The 25,353-nt window shown below is 32.4% G+C and overlaps 1 protein-coding gene across 1 annotated transcript; it reads right to left on the reverse strand.

Moving 5' to 3' along the window:
- Positions 1–4,533: 4,533 nt before the first annotated feature.
- Positions 4,534–21,990, reverse strand: LOC107874939 (zinc finger CCCH domain-containing protein 6-like). Its single transcript, XM_047414452.1, has 8 exons — positions 21,912–21,990; positions 21,619–21,707; positions 14,771–14,854; positions 14,369–14,462; positions 14,246–14,325; positions 13,255–13,371; positions 8,633–8,921; positions 4,534–4,825 (listed from the first exon to the last, which is right to left on the reverse strand). Exons 1-8 carry the CDS (start codon positions 21,988–21,990, stop codon positions 4,800–4,802), a joined length of 858 nt encoding a protein of 285 aa, XP_047270408.1. The 3' UTR covers positions 4,534–4,799.
- Positions 21,991–25,353: the final 3,363 nt, after the last annotated feature.

A 25,353-nucleotide genomic window follows, 5' to 3' on the forward strand; every position in this document is an offset into this window, starting at 1 on the left:
ACCCACGGATACCTTTCGGTCATCTAGTTAATCAAAAGTGATCCAATTATTAATTTATTACCCATATTATCTTATTTTAGCATTTTAACCAGTTTATTTTTGAACCCTCGAGTCTCACCCCCTTTTGTCTCTTTCACTGACTCATTTGTAATCAGTGGAGAAATTTGAAGAACTATTTTGTGCTTTCTTTTTCTTTTCTTTCACCTCTTTTATTATTTGACAATAAATTACATGTCTAGCGTAGTAGCTTTTAAAACAATACAAATAAGTTATCAATTAATTTATTTAGGAAAAATGGTCTATAGGACCCTTGTATTTGTCCAAGTTTATAAAGTGGACACTCTACTTAGCCCTTTGTCATATGAACCCGTCAATCCATTAAAATTCAAGATTTTAAACCCTCATGACCGTTGATCAAGTTTAAGTGGTAACTTAATGGGTGAATTGGAACAAATGAGCAATTTCATACATATAGGGCACGTATACACAAAATCTTGATTAAAATTTCTTTTTAAAAGAAAAAAAAAAAAGAAAAATGTAACTTTCATTCTTCTTTGCTCCATCCACCCTTGTTCCTTTACTCACACCCTCCATTTCCCTCTTTCAAAACACTTCAATTGATATCTTAAAAGGAACATTGTTTAAGGGAGAACCTCGACGGTGGACCCTAACAAGAAACTCATTGTTTTGATTCTTTCCTTAAATTAGAGTACTACACTTTTAATCGATAAATGAATTATTGTTCTAATAGAATCAGTGAGGTGGCTACTTGTGGTGTTTCACTGGTCAAGGATCAATGGCGGATCAGTTAATTTGGATGGAGCTAGTCACCGATTAATCATGATTTCTCGACGGAGGAAAGCATCAATGGTGGAGGTTACTGAGTTAGTTATTTGAAGGTTTAATGGAGATTATTCATGATGTTGTTGGGGGAGAAGAAGGGAGGAGAGGAGGATGAGAGGGTGAGTGGCGACATTAATTCAACGGCTGGCGGTGTTAACGTGAAATGGGGAAGATAAAATAAAATAGGAGGCAGGTGTTTTCTGCTATTGTTAATAGATGGAGTATTGGTTGTTGTTCTAATTGTTATGTGTAAAACAAAAGAAAATAAAAATAGTGTGAGGGAGATGGGGATAGTGGTGTCTGTGGTTGTGGGTTGGGGGAGGTGGAGGTGGAGGGGTCAGTGGTTGTGTGTTTGGAGAGGTGGAGGAAGGTGTTTGTTTTTTATTTAATATTGTTGATCTATGTTGCTCGGACTCATCAAAATTGTCAATGGGTGCATGTTGGATTTGTCAAAATTAGTGTATTTTTAAGAATTTGACATGGGTGTGGCATAAAAAATGAAGAGTTTGTACAACTTAGTTGTTAGACTAATAATTTTTAAAAATAATTAATGAAAATAATTATGACATGACATTAATTTATTGACGTGAATTTGACGTATCATTTATTTTAGGGGTTTAAAATCTTATGTTTTGATAGGTTAAAAGATTTAGATGACTAAAGACTAAGTAGAGGTGTTCACTTTACAAATTCAAATAAATACAAGAGTCCAGTAGACCATTCTGCCATAATATTTATTCAATATAAATATGCAAGTTCCCGTAAAAGAATATCAAATTTGAGGAACTTTAATAGGTTGTACAATAAAAAAGCAATGGAGTTCTTTGTGCTTTGATCTAATCGTTCTATGGCTTCAAAGTCCCTAGAAATAGTGTGAATATATTGTTTAAACACAGTTATACCAAAAGATACATTATATATACATATTTTAAAAAATGAAGAGGGTTCTACAGCACAAAGAAGTTAAAAAATAACATAGAAAAAGATTTGATTTCATATTTTTCATTGTGAATATATGTTGGCTAATCTACATATAAAAAATTATCGGTCTATAGTCCCGGAAAACGGTTAATTTGACTTGTACATATGGGTAATTATACCTAAATTATATGTACAAACTTTGGATAGTCCAGTGGCCTTCCAAACTACTCAATTTGCTGCTAGAGCAGGTCCAGATTATGGGTTTATGCAACTATCTGCTTCAGCACCTCCCTACACAGGACCGTGTATGTCTCTTACTGCTTCTCCTGATGCTTCAAGCAACATCCAGAAGGAATTTGCATTTCCAAATAGACCCGAGCAGCCCAAACGCCACTACTACATGAAATTTGGGGAATGTAAATATGGATCTTCACATAAATACCATTATCCATCTCAGTGCTACGGGTCTTCCTCTTTGTCCTGTAAGCAACTTGGCATTCAATCCTTAAATTGAGATTCTTCATTGCAAGTTAATGCTTTGTTGTTTTGGTCTTGCTTGTAAGTTAACTAGATAATAACAGGTTGTCTGCCAAAATTTTGTTAGAGTTTCTAAGTGCAATTAGCAATTTCCTGTTCTATTGGAAAAATATTAACAATGAAACGATAACTAAGGTGCACCTCCTCTCTAATCTCAATTAGGCAGTTGGAGATTCATTTTCTTTCTTCGTGTTATTGAAATACCTATTACGTGCAAGTTTGGGTAGTTGATGCAGTTTGGGTAGTTGATGCAGGAGTTCTTTTTGTCAGTCTCTCCTAGCATTTTATTGTGTTTACCTGTGGTATTTGGCCTTATGCTAAGCCTTGGACCAAACAATATTAAAATTTATATTTGCTTATTTTAACATTTTAACCAGTTTATTTTTAACCCCTTGGCTCTCACCACGCTTCTCTCTTTCACCAACTCATTTGTAATCAGCAATCGATATTTCAATAACAAGGAAAGAAAGGAAGTAAAGGAATTTACAACTGCCTAATTGAGATATAGAGGAGGAGCACAACTTAGTTATTGCTTCATTGTTAATATTTTTCCAATAAAACAGGAAATTGCAAATTTGCACTTAGAAATACTAACGAAATGTTGGCAGACAACCTGTTATTATCTAGTTAACTTACAAGCAAGAAAAAAATAGCAAAACATTAACTTGCAATGAAGAATATCAATCTAGGGATTGAATGCCAAGTTGCTTACAGGACGAAGAGGAAGACCAATAGAACTGAGGTGGATGATGGTAATCACACGAAGATCCATATTTGCATTCCCCAAACTTCATGTAGTAGTGGCATTCGGGCTGCCCGAATCTTTCTGGAAATACAAATTCCTTCTGGATTCTTCTTGAAGCACCGGGAGAAGCACTAAGAGACATACACATATACAATTCTGTGTAGGCAGGTGCTGAAGCAGATAGTTGCAGAATCCCATAAACTGGACCTACTACTGCAGTAGACTGAGTAGTTTAGTTTGGGAGGGTACTGGACTAGCCGAAGCCTATACCATATAATTTAGGGATAATTATCCATATGTACAGGTCAAATAACCAATTTTCCGCGACCATAGCCCAATAATTTTTTATATGTAGATTAGCCAACATATATTCACAATGAAAATACGAAATCAAATCCCTTTTTGTGTTAATTTTTTAACTTCTTTTGCGTACCGTAGAACCCTCTTCATTTTTTTGTTTTTCCTTTTAAAAAATATGTATAACATGATGTATTACATATACATTATATATAATGTATTAAGTAATGTATCTGTTTGGTATAAGTATGCATAAACAATATACAACTGTGCTTAACAAAAAATTCACACTATATCGAGAGAATTTGAAGCCAAAAGGAGAGTGATTAGATCAAAACACAAAGAACTCTATTACTTTTTCATTTTACAACCTATTAAAGGTCTTGAAATTTGATGTATCTTTCACGGGAACTTGCATCTTTATATTGAATAAATATTATCAATAAATTAATTAATAACTTATTTACATTATTTTAAACAGGAAAAATTACATAGCATAGATGTTTTACCTTTTAAAAGTTGCTATGCTGGACATCTAATTTATTGCCAAATAATAAAAGAGGTGAAAGAAGAAAAGAGAGAAAGCACAAAATAGTTCTTCAAATGTCTCCATTGATTGCTAATGAGCAATGAGTCAGTGAAAGAGAGAAAAGGCGTGTGAATCAAGGGTTTAAAAACAAACTAGTTAAAATGCTAAAATAAGACAATATGGGTAATAAACAAATAATGGGACCAATTTGATTAACTAGATGAACGAAAGGTATCATAATTATCTCTATAATTTAATATTTGATAGATAAATAGTGGCATTGCAAGAAAGATCAATAATAACAGCTGCAAGAAACACTTACAATATACGTACTGGACAAGGAGTCCAATCCGACATAGGAACCATTTCAGGAGAGAAAAGCATAGGACCATATGAGCCAAGAAGATAGGAACCTGAAAGCAGATTAGGCCTTACAACTACCCAGTTGCCAACATCCATTCCATATTGTTCAATTGAACGAACATAAAGAGATTACAATGCTGGATAAGAGGTTGGTGGGGGAACCGTCACTGGCAAAGGAAAAGGCTCCCTGGTTGGAAAAGAAAAGGATCCAGTTACTGATGTTGGTACTTGCACACCAGCTGGCAGTGCATGGCAAAATTTACAGGTGATCCATATTTACACTACCCATTTTCATATAGTTAGAACATTTCCTTTCATTCTGTGAAACGAACTCAACGAGTCAAACCAGAAAAATAATTTAATGGTACAACATTTTATAGAAGACACGGAAAAGAAACGAAAACATAAAAGAATGGAGATAGCAATACAAGGAGACAGAAGGAATATAATGAACATGAAAATAAGCAGACCAGTCGCATGGTGTAACCATGAATGTCATGTGTCACTAGGCTTAGAGATCCCTCTCCATGTCTTGGATGGTGATATTTGCAGGAAACACCAAATTTACATATCCTCGTCTTCATATAAAACTGTAAATCATAAACAGGAATAATTAGCATTTTTACGATGAACACTATAGTCCTATACATGAAAGTTTTGCAAGAATTACAAAAGCATGACAAATAGCCATCTATTTGTGACTAGTCTGTAAATATGTTGTTTAATCATTGATAAGCAACAAGTTCAAATATAGTCCACTATCCAAATTGACACCAAAGTAGACAAATTTTGACTCTCTAACACAATGAACAAAAAAAGAAGCAACTAAACAGCTGGAACTTTAGATTATCACACATTTACATGAAACTTATGCTCTAAAAACATGCAATATACATTATTTTGGCTATAAAATCATGTCATTAAGGGTAAAATGAAAGGCCTAAAGTTATGATGTTTCGAAATTTAGAAAATATTATTCTTTTCGGGATAAACTAAAAAGGAAAGCGTGACACATAAAATGGGATAGGACAGTTGCTTCACTAACTAGGAAAGTGGAACGTTTCAAGTACCCCAACTCAACTTCAAAAACTTAAGAAAACATGTCAAAGAACATATGCGAAGTTCCATGGAACGCTAGAGACAGCACTAGAGGCTGTAACTGGTGAAAAAAAACATACAGCTCTGTACAAAACAGACCACTGTAAGATTGCATTTCAAATAGCTGATTGGCAAAGGTTTCTTAAATCTCATGAAATATAGAGAGAGAGAGAAAATAAAACTGATTTATATTTGCACGTTTTTATTATGAAATGGACCGAAAGATAGATAAGGTACTGAACTTGCAAAACTAGGAATAACACCTGATCAATTGCATAACATGTACAGGGAGCACTTAACTTCGACACTAAATGAATTCAACATTGTTCCACAAGGTGATTGTTATGGGAACATAGATGTTCAAATAAGAATGTTAAGATGAATGTGCACTCACACAAGATTAGACCATATCAGAATGATCACCTCCTATAAAAGGTGCAAACAATACACATAGAGAATAAGGCGAGAGGTCACTTTGAGATAATTTGGTTAGATACTATGCAGACCTACAAATGGATATGGATCAGAATGCAACAGGAGGTGCTAGCAACACACATAGAGGATAAATGAAATGTCGCTCTATATGATTTGATTACGTCCTATTAATGTCAACAAATATATCCGTCTTTAGTGTGAAATCATGATGATTGGAAGTGTTAAAAGTGTAGACGAGCTAGACCTTTTTTTATAAGGTAATGTCAAAAAAGAGGAGGAGCTAGACCTAGAATCTCAAGGAAGGAAGTTTGTTTCAAAGGACCTACAATCTTTTGAATCGATATACTTTTCAAGCAAGTAGAACGCACTGAAAGCAAAACATTTGTTCAGGAAATAGCGATCAGTTGGAGTTAATGCAATTGCTAGATTCCTTTTAGCTTAAGTAGTGATGTGTATATTAATGGAAAATGTAGATAACCTCTAGTTATGAAAGAACCTAAACGATTGAATATTTAAATGAAATAGGCCCAAGTGAAGAAAAATGGACGATGAGGATTCACATTAGCTGAACTTAACTAGCTTGCAATTGACACGTGACCTTTTTCTTTTTGGCCGTTTTAAACTAAGTTGCGCGGATTCTTCATTTTCGATACTGCACCCATGACAGATTCTCTAAAAATACACTACTTTAGGAGAATCCGACACGCACCCATTGTCATTTTTAAAGAGTCCGACTAACATAGGTTTTAAAGCTATAATTCGTCATAAGTAAAGTCTTTATAGATTTAAGCTTCCATTAGATTTAGCATTTCCCTTAGTTTGGGTGGGGAGACCACAACATTATTTAGAAAATTAAAATGAAACACATTAGCATTACTTGGAAACATGAACCAAGAAAGCTGTCATATTACTACTAATCTACTATATACGAAAGAAGACCCAACTTTTGTAGTCCTCACAGAAAATTTTCTGGTTCATTTTATCCCTAATTGATGCTCTAACGACCTTGCAAGTTCTCACACACTTTGGTAAATTTGAATAATTATATGAGGCTCTTAAATGCTAACAGAAGTGTTGATGTCATGGATAAGGTGACAGTGACACCACATAATATCTGTTTATTCGACCAAATTTGAAATTGATCCAAAAGTTAACTGTTTTTCCTTTTTGTGGAAATACAATTACTATCCTATCTTAAAAAAATACATGAGACACACTATCTCCATTTTGTATCTAGGCATGTATAGTAGCTAGGAGTCATCAAAAGCTTTTCCTAAGAGGTGGTGAGCAGCGGGGAGGAGTGGTCAAGCGGTGACACCAGTGATGGAGTCAGGATTTTTCAGTTAGGAGGTTTAAAATATAGAAAAACTAAACACACAAAACAGTATAGAAAAAATTCAATATCTACTATACATACATAAAATAAAATTTTAACCTTACATATGTAGTTGAATTTTTTGGCGAAAGGAGCTCTAATGAACTCCTTCCACCCATCAACTGCGCCCTAGGAGGCACCATTCAAGCATTAGGATGGGTGAAGGAGATAATGAATTCACCATGTCATTTATGAAACTTATTATCCCTACTTCTACTCGAAAAATAGCAGAACAATAACAACAATACCCAGTATAATTCCGTAAGTGGGGTCTCGGAGAGTAGAGTACACGTAGACTTTAACCCTGCCTCGTGGAGGTAGACTATTTGGAAAGACCCTTGGCTCAAGTAGATCAAATCAAAGTAATGAAAAAAATATGACAGTAAAGAAATCATGACAACTAATACACGGAGAGTAAAACCGAGGAGTACTTTTTTGGACAATTTCGTTTCAATGTGGTTGTTCATAACATGCAAAACTGGAAGGAGCAGTAAAATAATACTATTGTTTTATCAAATTTCTCTTTGAACTTGTCAATTTGATAGCATTCACGGGTGAACGTTGACATGGCAAAGAGAGTGGATACACTCTTTGAAACGAATGAGAATGAAGAAAAATAATAATATATTTAAATATCAATATCCACAGGGCAGCTAGTGTAGCACACCTCTTTGTCTGAGGTCGTCTCAGGGGGTGACTATCAAATAGCCAATTATACAGGGTTTTGGACCAAAAATAATTTAAGCATACACCGTAAAAGGTGTCAAGGTCAGGTATTATCGAACTATCAAGCCCTTATTTATATTGACCGGATGACTTATAGAAAGGCAGAACAAACTAAGAGCATCAAAATGAATTACGTAGTCAAATGTTTCACTTGGAAATTTTGCTGTATACGGTGATAAATAGGAGTATTAGAAAAAGTTGAGCAATATCCCATATCACAACACAAGTATCAACCAGATCCCGCAAAGGCAGTAAAATATTGCCTCTCTCGTAATCTATTAATCAACTGTTTTATTTACAAGAAAATCCCAGATCAAAACAACAAGACCAAGGTATACATCATTCCTAAAGAAAAGTTGGAATTCGTCCCTAGTTTTTAAAGGGCACAAGCAGGATCGGCGTAAAGATGGTCTAATTGGAAGGAGAATGACATAGGAGGAATCATAAGGACAAGAAGGTCCAAGATGTTGGCATAATTCCAAATGATATCTAATGTGGAAGGCGGTTTTTGTCATTTGCTATTGAGAAAAGCCCGTACGGTGATTTTATGAACACAGAAAGACATAACTAGTGTGTGGAAGGACCAAGATGAGTAAAGCAAAAGCATCCTAGCAAGGACTAGCATCAAAAATGGGATCTTCATTTATGATCACTCAATATTTTCTCTCACTTGATGTGTGGGACTCACCATCGTGGCCTGTACTCCTGCTACAACTAGAAGAGGTATAACTATGGCAAACACCAGAATGAGAAACAGAATCACCTTTTGAGAACATTGAACCAACTGGACCGCTCGCAGCTCTCATAGAAGATGCTTGGGTAGAGAAGACTTCCTTGCTGGATCCAGAAACAAGTTCAGGCCTCAAGTCTGAGGAAGAGGAAGATGGAGCCAAAGTACCAACAGAAGATCCACCAGGGTATGGCGCAACAGGCATATCAGTGAGAGAAGATGCCGAGGGACTGTAACTTATTCCAAGTGGATGATCAAACTTGCACGAAGGTCCAAATTTGCACACTCCTACTTGTGAGTAGTGACAGCAAATTGGTGCACCCTAATAACAATAGAAAGAACAGAAAAAAATTATCTTCCCGTTTGAGCACAGGTATTATTAAAGCACAAAATGCACTCTGTTGAAACATCAATATGCCTCAGTAAGAAACAACTGTTTAGAATAGAGAAGGAGATCAAAAGACGAACCAATTGCTGGACCATGTAGTTAACATAGAAACTAGTCAAAGTACTATATTAGTACAGAATCATTCATGGAAACTGACCACCAGATAGCTGATGATTGGATAACAAGATGCATCTTGCCAAAAGATCAACGGACAGCTAGTAATCTCTTTTCATAATTAGAATAAGAACACAACATCAACTTGGTAATGGATGCATAAATAACATAATAAGGATGATAACATGGCATCATAAAGTCAGTAAATATGGTGTTTAATCATTGATAAGCAGCATGTCCAAATATAGTCCATAATCCAAATTGACATGTTGACCAAACCTAAGTTGCTTCCGATGCTGTACCCGTGTCGGATTCTCCAAAATACACTAGTTTTCGTGAATCTGACACGCACCTGTTAACATATTTGAAGAGTCCATGCAACCAAACTAGACAAATTCTGACTTTCTAACACAATGAATTTAGAAAGATATCATTCTTTTCGGGATAAAACTAAAAAGGAAAGTGCGTTACATAAAATGTTATAGGACAGTTGCTTCACTAACTGGGAAAGTGGATGATTTGAGCTGGACGAACATTTCAAGTACCCCAACTCAACTTCAAAATCTTAAGAAAAATTGTAAAAGAACTTATGTGAAATTCCATGGAACGTTGGAGACGGCACTTAGAGGCTGTAATAGGTGAAAAAAAACATGCAGCTGTGTACAACATAGACCACTGCAAGATAGCATTTCTAATAGCTGATTGACATAGGTTTCTTAAATATCATGAAATATATATAGAAAATAAAACTGATTTATATTTGCACGTTTATTATGAAATGGACCTAAAAGATAGATAAGGAAGGTACCAAACTTGCAAAACTAGGAATAACACCTGATCAATTGTATCACATGTACAAGGAGTATTTAATTTCTACACTAAATGAATCCTTCAACATTGTTCCACAAGGTGATTGTTATGGGAACATAATGTTCAAATAAGAATGTTAAGATGAATGTGCACTCATACAAGATTAGACTATATCGGAATGATCACCTCCTATAAAAGGTGCAAACAATACACATAGAGAGTAAGACGAGAGGTCACTTTGAGATATTTTGGTTAGATACTATGCAGACCTGCAAATGGATGTATGGATCAGAACGCGACAGAAGGTACTAGCAACACACATAGCGGATAAATGAAATGTCGCTTGATATGATTTGATTACGTCCTATGTATGCCAATAAATGCATCCGCCTATAGTGTAAAATCATGATGATTGGAAGTGTTAAAAGTGTAAACGAGCTAGACCTTTTCTATAAGGCAATGTAAAAAAAAGAGGACAAGCTAGAGCTAGAATCTCAAGGAAGGAAGTTTGTCTCGAAGGACCTACAATCTTTTGAATAGATATACTTCTCAAGAAAGTAGAATACATTGAAAGCAAAACATTTGTACAGGAAATAGCAATCGGCTGGAGTTAATGCTTACCATGTTGGTATACTTTGCATTAGGTCCAGAGATTGCTAGAGTCCTTTTATTCTTAGGTAGTGATGTGTATATTAATGGAAAATGTAGATAACCTCTAGTTAATAAAGAACCTAAATGATTGAATATTGGAATGAAGTAGGTCCAAGTGAAGCAAAATGGATGGTGAGGATTCACATTAGCTGAATTTAACTAGCTTGAAGTTGACACGTGGCCTTTTTTGGTCGTTTTAAAGCTATAATTCATCATAAGTCTTTATAGATTTAAACTCCCATTAGATTTAGCATTGCCCTTGGTTTGGGTGGGGAGACCACAACATTATTTAGGAAATTACAATGAAACTCGTTAGCATTACTTTGGAAACATGAACCAAGAAAGGTGTTATATTACTACTATATACGAAAGAAGACCCAACCTTTGTAGTCCTCAAAGGAAATTTTCTTGTTCATTTTATCCCTAATTGAAGCTATAACGACCTTGCAAGTTCTCACCCATTTTGGTAAATTTGAATATCTATATGAGGCTCTTAAATGCTACCAGGAGTGATGATGTCATGGATAAGGTGATAGTGACACCACATAATATCTGTTTATTCGACCAAATTTGAAATTGATCCAAAAGTTAACAGTCTTTCCTTTATGTGGAAATGATAACTAAACTTAGTCCTCACTATCTGGGAATACACTGGGTTTGTTGTTGTTGTTGATAACTAAACTTAGTACACATTATTCTTTTTCTTAAGAAATTTATTATAGACACGTAAAAGAATTATCGTGGCATTCCCTTTCTACTTTATACATGCTTGATTATTAAATTAAAATACTTTTTAAAATATAGCTAAGAAAGTTTAAAAAATAATTAAAAATACAGTTTAACTCTCCAAATAGTAATAACACTAAATAATTGCAAATGAGAGTAAGTTTTTTCTTCTTCATATTTTTGAATATTTAAAGGTTTTACAAAAAATGGGATAATCGATGTTTTATACTCTGATCCCCTCGTCCTGTTTTATGTGGCACCATTTGATTTGACATGGTATTTAAGAAAAAACGAAAGATTCTTAAAACTTGTGGTCTAAAACAATCCTTAGAGTATTTGTGCCGTTGAAAATCATTTCATTAAGGGTAAAAGAGGAATTTTAAAGTTAAATTATTTCTAATTACAGTAAGGTGACATTCTTTTTTGGGACGAACTAAAAAAGAAAGAGAGCCACATAAAATAGGACGGAAGGAGTTTGATTTAGGACAAAATAGTTAAGCTAAATACAAAATACTATAGCTCCATATGGTTATCAGAAAAAAATACTATAGCTCTATACAGATCTAAGAAATTATAACATAGATTTATTACAAAAATATATTATACTAAGAAAAATTTGAAAGTACATTATGTCTTTTTGATAATCATGGTGTCCGAGCCAGCTATCGCCCACCTTGACTAATTCGACAAGATACCTGCCACCTCCCAAGGGCAACAGGTGTCAGGTAACCCTATTCTCCAAGCTAGAACGGATGGGAAGAAATCACCTAGTGTCTATCTCTATTGGGAATTGAACCTGAAACCTCATGGTGCTCAACTCAACTTTATTGAACCACTAGGCCACACCCTTAGGCGCAAAACTACATTACATCTTAAACATGCATTCTTTAAGGAGAAAGAAGGATTAAAGTAAGAAAAACAAAAAAACTTTATTTACTTTCCAACTCTTTTTGTATGGTTTTATTTGAAGGAACATATATCAAGACTTTTAATTATCTAATTTTAAACCTTTATTTATAAGTTAAACTTCATCGACATCATCAAACAACATGCGGCATTAATTATTTTTTGTATTACTTGAACATCGTCTTTCTTTTATGTAAAACCTGAGTTAGGCAATATAAGTCTAGTAGGAAAAAGATAATGAAGTTAATCCAACATAAGGTGAAACACAATTTGAATCATTAAAGTAAAATAAAAAAGAGAAGAGCTTTGGTGCATGCATTTGTTTAAAAATAAAAAGAAAGTGTAAAATATACTCTAAGAAAATGGTTGTTTTTTTAACTTACAAAAACTTCTATATGATTTATAATTTAGAAATATTAAAAAAATATCAAACTACCTTTACAACTAATATATGTCACAAAAAACAAGAGTAACAAATTAACAGAAAAAGTTGCAAATATAAATTTTAATGTTGGTTGGGCTAAGGCGTAGCACAGGCCAAATGCCACGGGTAAACACAATAAAATACTAGGAGAGATGAATAAAGTGAAGTCCTGCATCAACTACCAGAACTTGCACGCTATAGATATTTCAATATCAAGAAGGAAAGAAAGGAAGAAAATGAATCCCCAACTGCCTAATTGAGATTAGATAGGAGAAGCACACCTAAGATATCATTTCATTGTTAATATATTTTCCATAGAACAGTAAATTGGAAATTTGCACTTAAAAACACTAACGAAATGTTGCCAGACAGCCTGTTATTATCTAACTAACTAACAAGCAAGACCAAAATAACAAAGCATTAACTTGCAATGAAGAATCTCAATCTAAGGATTAAATGTCAAGTTGCTTACAGGATGAAGGTGGATGATGGTATTTATATGAAGATCTATATTAGCTTTCTCCAAACTTCATGTAGTAGCGGCATTCAGGCTGGTCAGGTCTATCTAGGACTATCTGGAAATGAAAATTCCTTCTGGATGTTGCGAAGCACCAGCAAAAGCAGTAAGAGACATACACGGTCCCGTGTAGGCAAGTGCTGAAGCAGATAGTTGCAGACTATCATAGGTCCATAAACTGGACCTGCTCCACCAGCAGACTGAGTAGATTGAGAGGCCACTAGACTAGCCGAAGCCTGTACCATATAATTTAGGACTAATCACTCATATGTACAGCTCAAATAAATATTTTTCAGAGACCATGGCCCAACAACTTTTTATATGTAGATTTGTTATAGCCATGAAAAATAACTTTGTTATAGCCATGGCCCAATAACTTTAAATATTTTTCAGAGACCATGAAAAATATGAAATCAAATCTCTTTTTATGTTATTTTTCAAGTTCTTTTGTGTACCATAGAACCCTCTTCATTGTTTATTTTTTCATTTTTAAGAATATGTACAAGATGATACACTTTTTATACATTACGTTTAATGTATTGAGTAACGTATATGTTTTGTAGAACTATGTATAAACAATATATTCACACTATTTCTAGTTAATTTGAAGCCAAAAGGGGAGCGATTAGATTAAAACACAAAGAGTTTTATTGCTTTTCATTTTACAACCTATTAAAGTTCCTGAAACTTGATGTATCTTTTACGAGAACTTGCATCATTACATTGAATAAATATTACAAATAAATTAACTGATATATTTCATTATTTTAAAAGCTACTACGCTAGACATATAATTTATTGTCAAATAATAGAAGATGAAAGAAGAAGAGAAAGAAAGCATAGAATCGTTCTTCAAATTTCTCCCACAATAACAAATGTCATTAAAAGAGAGAAAAGGGGTAAGAGAAGTGGATTGAAAAATAATCTGGTTAAAATGCTAAAATAAGAAGTTATGGGTAATAAACTAATAATTGGACAAATTTGATTAACCAGATGATTGAAAGGTATTTGTGGGTAACTATCTATATAATTTAATACTTGGCACACAAATAGTGCATTATAGGAAAGATCAATAACAACAGTTGCAAGAAACATTAATAATATACATACCAGACAAGGAATCCAATCCAACATGGAAACCATTTCAGGAGGAAAATGCATAGGACCATATGTGCTAGGTAGATAGGAACCTGAAAGCAGAGTAGGCCTTACAACTGGCTAGTTGCCAACAACCATTCCATATTGTTCGGTTGAATGAACAAAAGGAGAATGCAGTGCTGGATAAGTGGATGGTGGGGAATAGCCGCTGGTAAAGGAAAAGGTTCCCCTGTTAGAAAAGGAAAAGATCCAGCTACTGATGCTGGCGCTTGCACCCCAGCTAGCAGTGGATGGTGAAATTTATAGGTGATGCCATATTTACACTGCCCCATTCTCAAATAGTGCAAACATTTTCTTTCATAACTCAATGAGTCGAATCAAAAAAATAATTTAATGGTAAAAATTTTAGAGAAGACACGAAAAAGGAATGAAAACACAAATGAATGGAGATAGCAATATAAGAAGATAGAAGGAACATAATGAACATGAAAAGAAGGCAAACCGGTCGCAGGGGTAACCATGAATGTTATGTCTCACCAGGCTTGGATATCCCTCTCCTTGATTTGGATGGTGATATTTGCAGAAAGCACCAAATTTACACATTCCCGTCATCATATAGTACTGTAATTGTAAATCATAACCAGGAATAACTAGCATTGAGACAGTGAAAGTTTTGCAAGAATTCCAAAAGCATGACAAATAACCATCTAACTTTAGTGACCGATAATTCTCATATTCAACAATCACTTAGGTTAATTAGCAGCAAATCATATATTAAAAAAAAAACTATGAATCTGAACCATAGTTAGGAATAGAATGCATACAGGTGATAGATCATAATCATATATTAAAAAAAAAACTATGAATCTGAACCATAGTTAGGAATAGAATGCATACAGCTGATAGATCATTTAGTACAAGATAAGAAATGGAATAGCATAGCAGACGAAACAATTTTTTTCCCTCTGATTAGTGATCCTTAATTACAAGAAAAGTAATTTCTTCAACAGATAAAGACAAGGCAAAACCGAAAAAGAGCTAAACCTATCAAAACCAATAAGTAACAGATCAAAAAAGAAAAAAACACAGTAGGTTTCAACAGCATATTTATCTAAACCACAAAATAGCAATAGGTTCACATTCTAAAATTATATCATAAAGTAGAAGGAAAATTTTCCAAAGAACAACAGCTTCAGCATGAGACATGAAAAAATGGTAAGAATGACAACAACAGCAAGAACAACAACAAAAAACTAACTCGTTGTGATCCCACAAGTGAAATCTGATGAAGGTAGTCCGTACGCATATGTAAATGCTAGAAGACGCGACAAAAGACTTTACACTTTCCAAAAGAACTGTGCATAAATGAACTCTGTAAAATTAAACATTTGATATGTGTCAAAACACTATAGATGATAGAGAGACAAAGACACTGAAATCTTCCAGAAAATTAAACACTCATAATAAAAAAGTGATTGATTCGCTACAAGGAAACCATAACCTCACTCTTTCATACAAAAATAAAAAAAAATAAAAGAAAACCATAACATCACTCTAGACAGGCAAGTGGCCAGATGAATCGAGGTAATGTAAAAAGTCTCAGAAGCATTTCCTCCAACAGAAGCTCGACAGTAGCACCTCAACAGTAAAAAGTACAAACTAACTCCGATTATTTAAACTAAAGCACTTACCAGTAGCCCAATTCAAAAACATATTCCAAAAGACCAAAAGGAATTTTAAAAAATAGAAATATGAACTTAGTAGAACATATATTGAGAGCAGAACAGAATGTCAAAATGTAACTTAGAACATTCTAGCAGTGGAGTAAGAAAAAGAAGCAAATTAAAACAGAGAAAAAGTTCCTTCTCCCTGGACAAACAGCAGACACTCGTGAGAAAGCAGAGACAGCCAAGTGTGTGCATTTTTGAGTATCAAGAAAGTCTTGGACATATATATGACAACTAACTACAAGATTTTGTAAATCATGAAATGGGGAGCTAATGGAAGAGAGAAATGTCATACAATGGTCATTCATAACATATATAAAAAAAAATAAAAATTAACTATTATGTCTTAGTCCCAAACAAGTTGGGTCTGCTATGACTTCATATTGATCATGTTTCTCTATTTAAATTCATCTCATGCACCAACATTATACAACCATGATCAATCATAATTGGAAGAAAATGATACAAGTATAAGCAAACAAATTGGAAAATCAATATTTAAAATATAATTCTCTGCTAAATACTTCTAGGGTAAACATTTACTAGATACAGCAAAATAATGAACATTATGACACAGCATGTCTAGTAAACTAGATCATCCATAGAGCATTTAAAAGATGAGATGAGAAATCTCAGCATGATCAAAATTATAAATAGCATACTAACATTCTAGGACGACACAAGATGTCATACACCACATTAGAAATCTGATAAGATGGTAACACACAAATCTTCATTCGTTAACAAAAATGGCAGCTCAATTGGTACAAGATCAGCAAAGAAACGTAAACAAAGTTACTGAGAGCCAAATCCAGTGGCACATATTTTCTCTCGAATGTAGGGTGTGTTTGGTACCAAGGAAAATCTTTTCCATGCAAAATATTTTTCTAGAAAATGTTTTCATGGAAAATAACTTGGTTTTTTACTTATTTTCTTACGTTTGATTGGTGAGTGCAAAGTATTTTTTCGAAAATATTTTTTAGTATTTAGTTGGTGGATAAAAAAATATTTATCATAAAATGCATTTTAGTATTTAGCTAAAGAGTAGAAAATACCTTTTAGAAAATTTTTTTTTAGGGTGTGTTCGGTGTGGGGAGGGAAATATTTTCTAGGAAAATAAATTGTTTTTCACTTATATTCTTGTGTTTGTTATGAAATAGGAAAATGTTTTCTAAAATTTTATATATATTTAGCAAAAAATAATGAGAACGAATATGATAAAGAGCGGGGTAAAAAAAAATTGAAACTCTTTTTAAAAATAAATTAAAAATTAAATTTGTTTTTTTAGCGGGGTGGGGTGTCAGAATAGGTGGCAGGAGTCGATAAGAAAAAAGTTCAGAATTTAAAAAAAAATAAAAAATTGTGTGGGGTGGGAGGGGGGTTAGTAGGGTGGTCGGGATAGGGGAGTGAAGATGAGGTAAGAAAAGAATTGAATTCTGTAAGAAAAATAAATTTAAAAAAATTATTTATTTATTTTGGAGGGAGGAGGGATGGTAGGGGTAGAGGATTGGATATAGAGCTGTCAAAATGGACTTGGCCCGTGAGGTCGTCCCAACCCAATTCTTTAATTAAGTGGGTTTGGATTAAGTTTTTTCAGCCCATTTAGAAACGAGGCTTATAAGCCAGGTCTCACTTGGCCCGTCAGCCTCAGAGGTCAGCCCGTGGGCTGGGGCATTAAAAATAATTATTAAATATTTTTAAATCGATCATTTATTTTTTAGGAATTAGGATTTTGTCAATCTTTTCTAACTAGCTACTTATTTCTTTATCCATTCTTTGCTTGCTACTAATTTTTTTAAAGTCTTAGTGTGTGCTTGAAATGATTGGTAAGCTGCTGTTAGTTGTGAACTTCAAAAAGTTGCTTTTACTTGTGATGGTTTAGTAGTTATTGCCTGTTATTTAAATTTAGGCTCTCACCTGTTATATCTTGCTGCTTTTATGTAGATATCTGTATTTATTAGCTTAATCATATTAGAATTTTCCTATGGAATTTGTAGCTAATCATCATTTCTCTACTTATTACAGTAAAAGTCATGAGCTAATTACAACTAAGGGATCATTTGCTATGAGATATAATGGATAAATAGTCCGAGATAAAATGAAGGACTATTTTATCTCATGTTTGATGTGAGGTATTAGTTAGTACCGACATTATCTATCACACCATTTATACCATATTGATGAGATAAATTATCCCATATACATGGTGGGATAACTAATTTTGGAATAACTAATCCCAAGATTAATTATCTCAGGATAACTTTTTCCCAACCAAACGACCCTTAAAGGTATCAATAAAATGCCTATAACATGCTAAAATTACTAGCAGACATATTAAAGTGAAATCATAAAAGTTGGTGATTGTCTGATACTTACAATATTTTCATTTGTTTTTATTTTTTTGAAAGACCAACCCGTTTTAACCCGTGGCCCATTTAGGGTTGGGTTGGACCGCTATGTAAAGGCCCTTTAGTTAAAAGGACTAGTCCGACCTATCCCATTTAATTCTATAGCCCAGTTGGATTGGGTTAGGTTGACAACTCTAGTTGGATAGGGGGTGGGGTTAGAAAAAAAATGATATTTTTAGAAAAAAATAAATATCTTTCTGGAAGGAGAGGGGGCTGGTAGGGGTTTCCGATCGGATTAGGAGATGGAGTAAGAAAAAATTTGAAATATTTTCTAAAAATTAAATATTTTGTTTGGGATGAAGGTGGTAGGGGATTGGGGGTAGGGGTAGAGATGAGTGATTGTAAGAGTTGTATGAACATTTTAACATGAGAATTAGTTTAAAGAAAAGTTTTGAATTTTTTTTTTTTTTTAAGTCTTTTTCCTTAAATTTGAGATAAACAAGCTGCTTTGAAAAATATTTTCCTAACATTAAGGCCATGAGAAAATTGGAAACTTCATACCAAACACTCTTGATCATTTACCAACACCAAATTCCAAACTGATTGCTATCACGTTTAATGAAAACTAACTGGCAAACAGCTAGACCGAACCTCTCAGGATGTTCTCCTATAGTAGCTCTTAGTGCTTCCATAAGCAGTTACCAGTTTGCATACATGAAATTTCAAATCTTTCCTTCTAACTTCACTAAATATCAACAGTGCAAAATGTAAAAACAAAAAAAAATCTTTCTTCTTTCGGACTACAATTTTAAAGAATTAATAACAAACAAAAAATCATAATGACGATAGGAAAAGAAAAAAACAATTTAAGATCAATCTGAATTGAACAGTAACAAAGTAAATCAAGTGATCAAGCATATTAGAATTACATGACTTTTAATGGGTCTTATACAAAAACTATGCCCTCCCTACCATTTTATGTGACAGCCCTAATGATCATTGAATATTTGTGTGGTCATAAATTATTTTATTAAAAAATAAAAGAGAAATTCTTTTAAAAAAAATTGATTATAATAACGAGATATTTTTTCGGACAACTAAAAAGAAAAAAAGTGTGTCCCATTTCAAAATTTTTAAAAGAAATTAATTATAATAACGTGATATTTTTTTGGACAACTAAAAAGAAAAAAAGTGTGTCCCATTTCAAAATGGGGAGTAAATTGCCTAATGATTATGATGTTTGGAAAATTATCTACAAATATCATTTTTTTCATTTAAGACAAAAATATCACTCAATTCTTTCTATTTTTCTTAAAATATACTTAACACTTTAAAAACTTTCTTTCTCCTACTTGCAATTTTATGTCATTAAATTTTTTTTTTTTAATAAATAGATCTATTTAACTTATCAAATTTATTTTACTAAAGTTTTATCCTAACCTTTTTTAAAAAAAAATAACACATAATATACTAGTTATTGAAGATTAATTTAATTACAACAAAAGCTTAAATTATTTTATTTGATATGTACTTTTCAAAGTTTCTTTTATTTACTATTTATTTCACCACTTAATAATATTTAAAACTCAAGTACCTATAAAAATTAATACTCATCTAATTTTTTTTGCTATTTGCTTTATATATTAAAAAATTTTAAAATGTAAAAGAAATAAAAATGACGGATTTCATATTTTAGACATTAAATTTGTTATTTATATGAAAATAAAAAAATAAAATTCACTTTTTTGAATTATACAAAAGAATTTTTGGATTAATATAATCCAAAGATATTAGATTTCCTTCTAATATAGAGTAACAGAATTTGTTGTCCTTTTTAAGGTTTTTGGTTTCTATTCTTTTGTGGTGTATGCAATTTGGTTTAGCTGCATAAACTAATCTTAAAATCTCATGATGAAAGATTGTTTTTGAGCTGTTATAGCATCTGACTTTTTCCTTGTCTAGATTGTTTTATTTTGAGTCGGGGATCTATCGGCTCACATCTGAGGTAGTGGTATGGACTGCGTACACTTACCCTCCTCAGACCCCACTTGGTGGAAATATACTGGATATGCTGTTGTTGTTGTTGTTGTAGAGAATAAACGAATATAATTTGTTATTTAAAAGTATTGATGGCAAACCTATGGTATTTTTTGTTGCCAAACAAAATTCAATAAGAAAATTTTAATATGTATTATTACCTGAAAAATTCAATTTGGACATAGATTACTTGCAATTTTTTATGCAAGATAATTTTTGATAAATATATAGTGAAAATATTTTTTTTTCTTATAGATCTTTTACAATTAAACATATATTTAGAAAAAAATTATTATTAATTTAGTTTCTTCACTTTTTTTGTGATCATTATATTTATATTTTATTTTATTATACAATTAAACACTAATTTACAAAAGCAACGAATAATTGATGGTGTGATATTTTAAAAATCCATTTGTAATAGTACCGAAGAAGGTATCATTTTGTTAATATTTCTTACAAAATTCAATTTGTTTCAAGACTACACAATTTTTCTTTCCTTCAAAAAAGGAGATTTTATTCTTTTATTCTCGTACAAATAACAAATTTAATATCTAAAGTCTGAAATCAATCGTTTTATTTCTTTTACATTCTAAATTTTTTTTTATATAAAATAAACGATAAAAAAAATTATTGTACCAATTCGAATAAGTACTTGTAGTTTAAAATTATTATTAAGTGGTGAAATAAATAAGTAAATAAAATAAACTGTAAAGATTACATATTAAATAAAATAATCCAAACTTTTAGTATAATTAAATTAATCGTCAATGATTAATATATCATGTGTAATTTTTTTAATAAAAGAATTAAAATAAAATTTTAGTTAAATAAGTTTGATAAGCTATACATTTTATCAAAAAAAGGAAAGAAATTTTAATGACATGACATTTCAAGTAGGAGAGAAAAAGATTTTGAGATATTAAGTACTCCCTCCGTCCTATTTTATTTGTCTTAATTTAACTTGATACATTGATTATTTTATCATAGTATTGTTATTAAATAATAGTTACATTTTAATTTGAAGAAAAAATAATTAATGCAAATAGTAAAATATAAAAAAAAATTATCTCTTCTTAATTTATAAAAATTATAAGTAAAATAGAAAATTAAATTAAAAAATTTGAGGCAAGTAAAATAAAATGGGGAAAGTATATTTAAAAAAAATAAAAATTGAATGATATTCTTATCCTAAATAAAATAAAAATAATATTTATATACAATTTGGTGAACCACTCGAGGAATTTACTCCAAAATGGGACTGAAGGAGTACCAAACTACGGTTGCGAGGATGATTGAACCGACAACGAGCGCCATAGCCGCAGAATCCATTCCTCAGGTAATAACCACAATCGAGTGGCTCTACAGCATTACACCCAGCGAGAAAAACAAAATAAAATGAGTCACATGCACCGTCCACATTTACTTGAATTAGTGTTCTAAAATGCTAATTTGCTCGGACTCTCCAAAAATATTGTTGCACCAACACACACTCCATCGATATTTTTGAAGTGTCGAGCAATATAGCTTAAATGGAATTCAAATGCAGGTAAGAGAGTAACTCGCCTTCGAGCCCAGTTTCGGCGCCGGAGAAAGTCATTTCTGTCACCGGAGCAGTGTCCATTGGCTGGATATCACTATACATCTCTGTGTTTTTGCCTTAAATTAACTATAAACACCTATACAACAAAGAGAGAAGGAGAGAAGAGAAGTAAAGAAGTGTGAAATGAGTTTAGAGAAGTGTGAAATGAGTTTTGATCAAATGACAAAAGGCGTTACAAAAGTATATTTTGGAGAGACAAAAGAGAAATGGCTTTTTGTTACAGCCTGTTTGGATGGTGGTTTCGCATGGTATGGTATGGTTACCATAGAAACATGTTTGTTTTCATAGTTTTCTAAAAATGGTGGTATGGTATGTTACTATGCCATGATTTGATAATCATGGAATGAAGTAATTTATTGAACCACTAAATTGATGGTGTGCCATGGTTTTCATTTTTCTTTTCCAACTATATCTTTGTATAATTTTCTTTAATCCTATATTATCTTTATCAACAAAATACATGCTAAGGCTACGCATTTATTAACAAGATAGAAGATTGCAAGACTTCTTGTCAGCTATATAAAAATTCAAAGAGTGAGAAAAATGATCACAGTTATTTAGTAGTAGTTTTTAATGTCAATAAAAACTCAATTCGATCAAAAAAAATTAAAAACTGAAATGGAGGGAAACAGAGTGAATGCACAAAAAGCATATACATGGTAAGTGATTTTTGAACTCTAAGATACATACATGTATACCAATTGTTTTATTGATTGGGAAGTACTTCCCGATTGCATTAATTTGCGTTCATCAAATCTTTGTTTAGCGAATACCCTTGTGAATTTAGCGTCTTAAAAGGATCATCGGGTAGCTATGAGAAGCATCAAGAAAAAAATGACAACTGGTTACGCTAGCACTGATATGAATAAAAGAGTTGATATCTCAAATGTATTACAAGTAGGGGCATTTTAGTAAATTTACCTGTTACCATACCGTACCATACCATCAAACCAAACAAAAAATCTATTATTAAACCGCAGTGAACGATATAGTCCATCCAAACATAGTACTGTATCATACCATACCATACTACACCATACCATACATTATGAAACCATGTCAAACCACCATCCAAACAGGTTGTTAGTTGTTTTATTTTTTCTGTCATGTGTTGTGTGCACACGTATCTTTACTTAGTTACAGTGTGCGTGTTTTGTCAGGTTAATAGAACTTAACGCCTTCTTTCTCACTAAATTAATGAATGTGTCCACGCTTCGCGCAATTAAAAGACATATTAGTAAATTTTAAAAAGGGTAAAGGGTCAAATATATCCCTTAGCTTTGCGAAAAGGTCCTAATATACCCTCTGTTACAAGTTTGGTCTAAATATGCCCTTACTGTTAAAGTTTAGAAGCCATTATACCCCTAAACTTTGCGAAAAGGTCTAAATATACCCTCTGTTACAAGTTTAGCCTAAATATGCCCTCGCTGTTAAAGTTTAGGAGCAAATATACCCCTTAACCCTGCGAAAAGGTCTAAATACACCCTACGTTACAACCCATAACCCGACCTACCAATTTGGACCAACCCATATTTGGACCAACCTATAACCTGACCCACCAATTTGGACCAATCCATAACCTAACTCAAATTTTGTTTTCCATCACTGAGGGCCCTTTTTCCAGCAATAAGACAATATCTCTAATAGTCATCTAAACGAGGATCATTTTTTCCGTTTGTCTAGACTTCGGAGGAGAAATTACGAATCTGTTCCGCGAACCTAACTGTGTAACTTAAGGCATTAAATTTATATATTAAAGTGATTCTACTTTGCCCCTAGAGAAATTTGTTGTAAAAGTTATCGATATTACTTTCAAAGATTGAAATAAGGCCTATTTCGAATATGACAATCCAATTTTTGGGGGTCTGTCTCTCTCTTAGGAGCTGAAACAGCTGGAGAAGCCATGACCCTGATTCTTCCACATTTTACAACTATTTTGAAATATTTCTGTTGATTAGAGTCCTTCGTGATAAAATCAAACAATATGAAAACAAATCAAAGTTTGAAAAATGCAATATCAACACAATATTTAAAGTAAAACACTCTGGTAATAAGAAAAATGCAACATTAACATAATATTTGAAGAGTCATTGAACTGATGAATATTTCGATAACATTATAAGATTGAAATTTTGATAAACAAAATTTGGGTTAGTTTATGGGTGGTCCAACTTAGTGGTTTGTGTTATGGGCTATAACAGAGGGTATATTTGGACCTTTTTCGCAAAGTTAAGGGGTATATTTGCTCTTAAACTTTAACAGCGAGGGCATATTTGGACTAAACTTGTAACGGAGAGTACGTATATTTGAACCTTTTCGTAAAGTTTAGGGGTATATTTGCTCCTAAACTTTAACAGCGAGGGCATATTTGGACCAAACTTATAACAGATGGTATATTTGGACATTTTCACAAAGTTAAGGGGTATATTTGACCCTTTTCCTTTTAAAAATGATAGTTTATAAATTTAATTGAGACAAAAAAGATTTTTCACATACACATATGTATTGATCAAATAACAAATATAAAATTTAAATAATATTAAATTTTTATGGTACAATGTGCGTGCTTATAAAATTTAAATAATATTAAATTTTTATGGTACAATGTGCTTCAAGCACGCTACATCTTAAAACTGTAATGATTCATACTTCTACGAATGAGCCAATTAATATATGAAAATTTGATGTGTATGTTTTAATTAATTAAATTTCTTGATTTCTAATGAAAAGAAGTTTGAGTAATTGTAATGAGTTGGTAACTATAATGTGATTTTGTAAAGAAAAGAACATGAAAATTTAATACAAAACGAAAATTTATAGAGAAAGCTTTGAAAATAGTTAAGAATTGAATCTCGCCTCCATTTAATTGATGTCCTCTTTCGATTTTGTATTATTCATACACATGAAACTTTGCTATGGAATGAAATTGATGACAAACTTTGCTTGCTATAGAATTAGGAACTTATTTATCCAAATATAATTGCTAAAAATAGTAATAGCAAAATCATATTTTTCTTACTTCACACATTTGATTTAAAAAAAAGAAGAAAAATGGGCAAACTTCTTGAGAGGGAAGAGATTAAAAATGGTGAAAAACATGTAAATTAGGAGGTAAAAATACATCTAATATGATAATTTACTTAACAATAGTAAAATGCTCTTCTCATTTTGCATACAAAATACTAACAAAGTGACATATTTTTCAATAAAGAAAAACGTATTGATCAACGAATAATGAAGATATAGATAATTGCATGAGCACAAATACACTAACGAAAAATGCACGTGTATCTTGATGTCATAAATATCACATAAATTGACATTCTAATATCTATGTAATAATTATAGGTGAAAGATAAAAGTCGATTGTAATTAGAGAATTTTGTTTATTTAACAAATGAAAAA

Source organism: Capsicum annuum, chromosome 6 (genome assembly GCF_002878395.1).
Source record: "Capsicum annuum cultivar UCD-10X-F1 chromosome 6, UCD10Xv1.1, whole genome shotgun sequence".
Classification (NCBI taxonomy): domain Eukaryota; kingdom Viridiplantae; phylum Streptophyta; class Magnoliopsida; order Solanales; family Solanaceae; genus Capsicum; species Capsicum annuum.

Coding starts and splice junctions, on each gene's coding strand:
- LOC107874939 (XM_047414452.1), bottom strand. CDS start 21,990: ATGTATAGTGATATCCAGCCAATGGACACTGCTCCGGTGACAGAAATG. Junction 14,463..14,770: donor GAGAGGGATATCCAAGCCTG/GTGAGACATAAC, acceptor CTTTTCTAACAG/GGGAACCTTTTCCTTTACCA. Junction 8,922..13,254: donor ACTTGCCTACACGGGACCGT/GTATGTCTCTTA, acceptor TATTGTTATTAG/GGTGCACCAATTTGCTGTCA.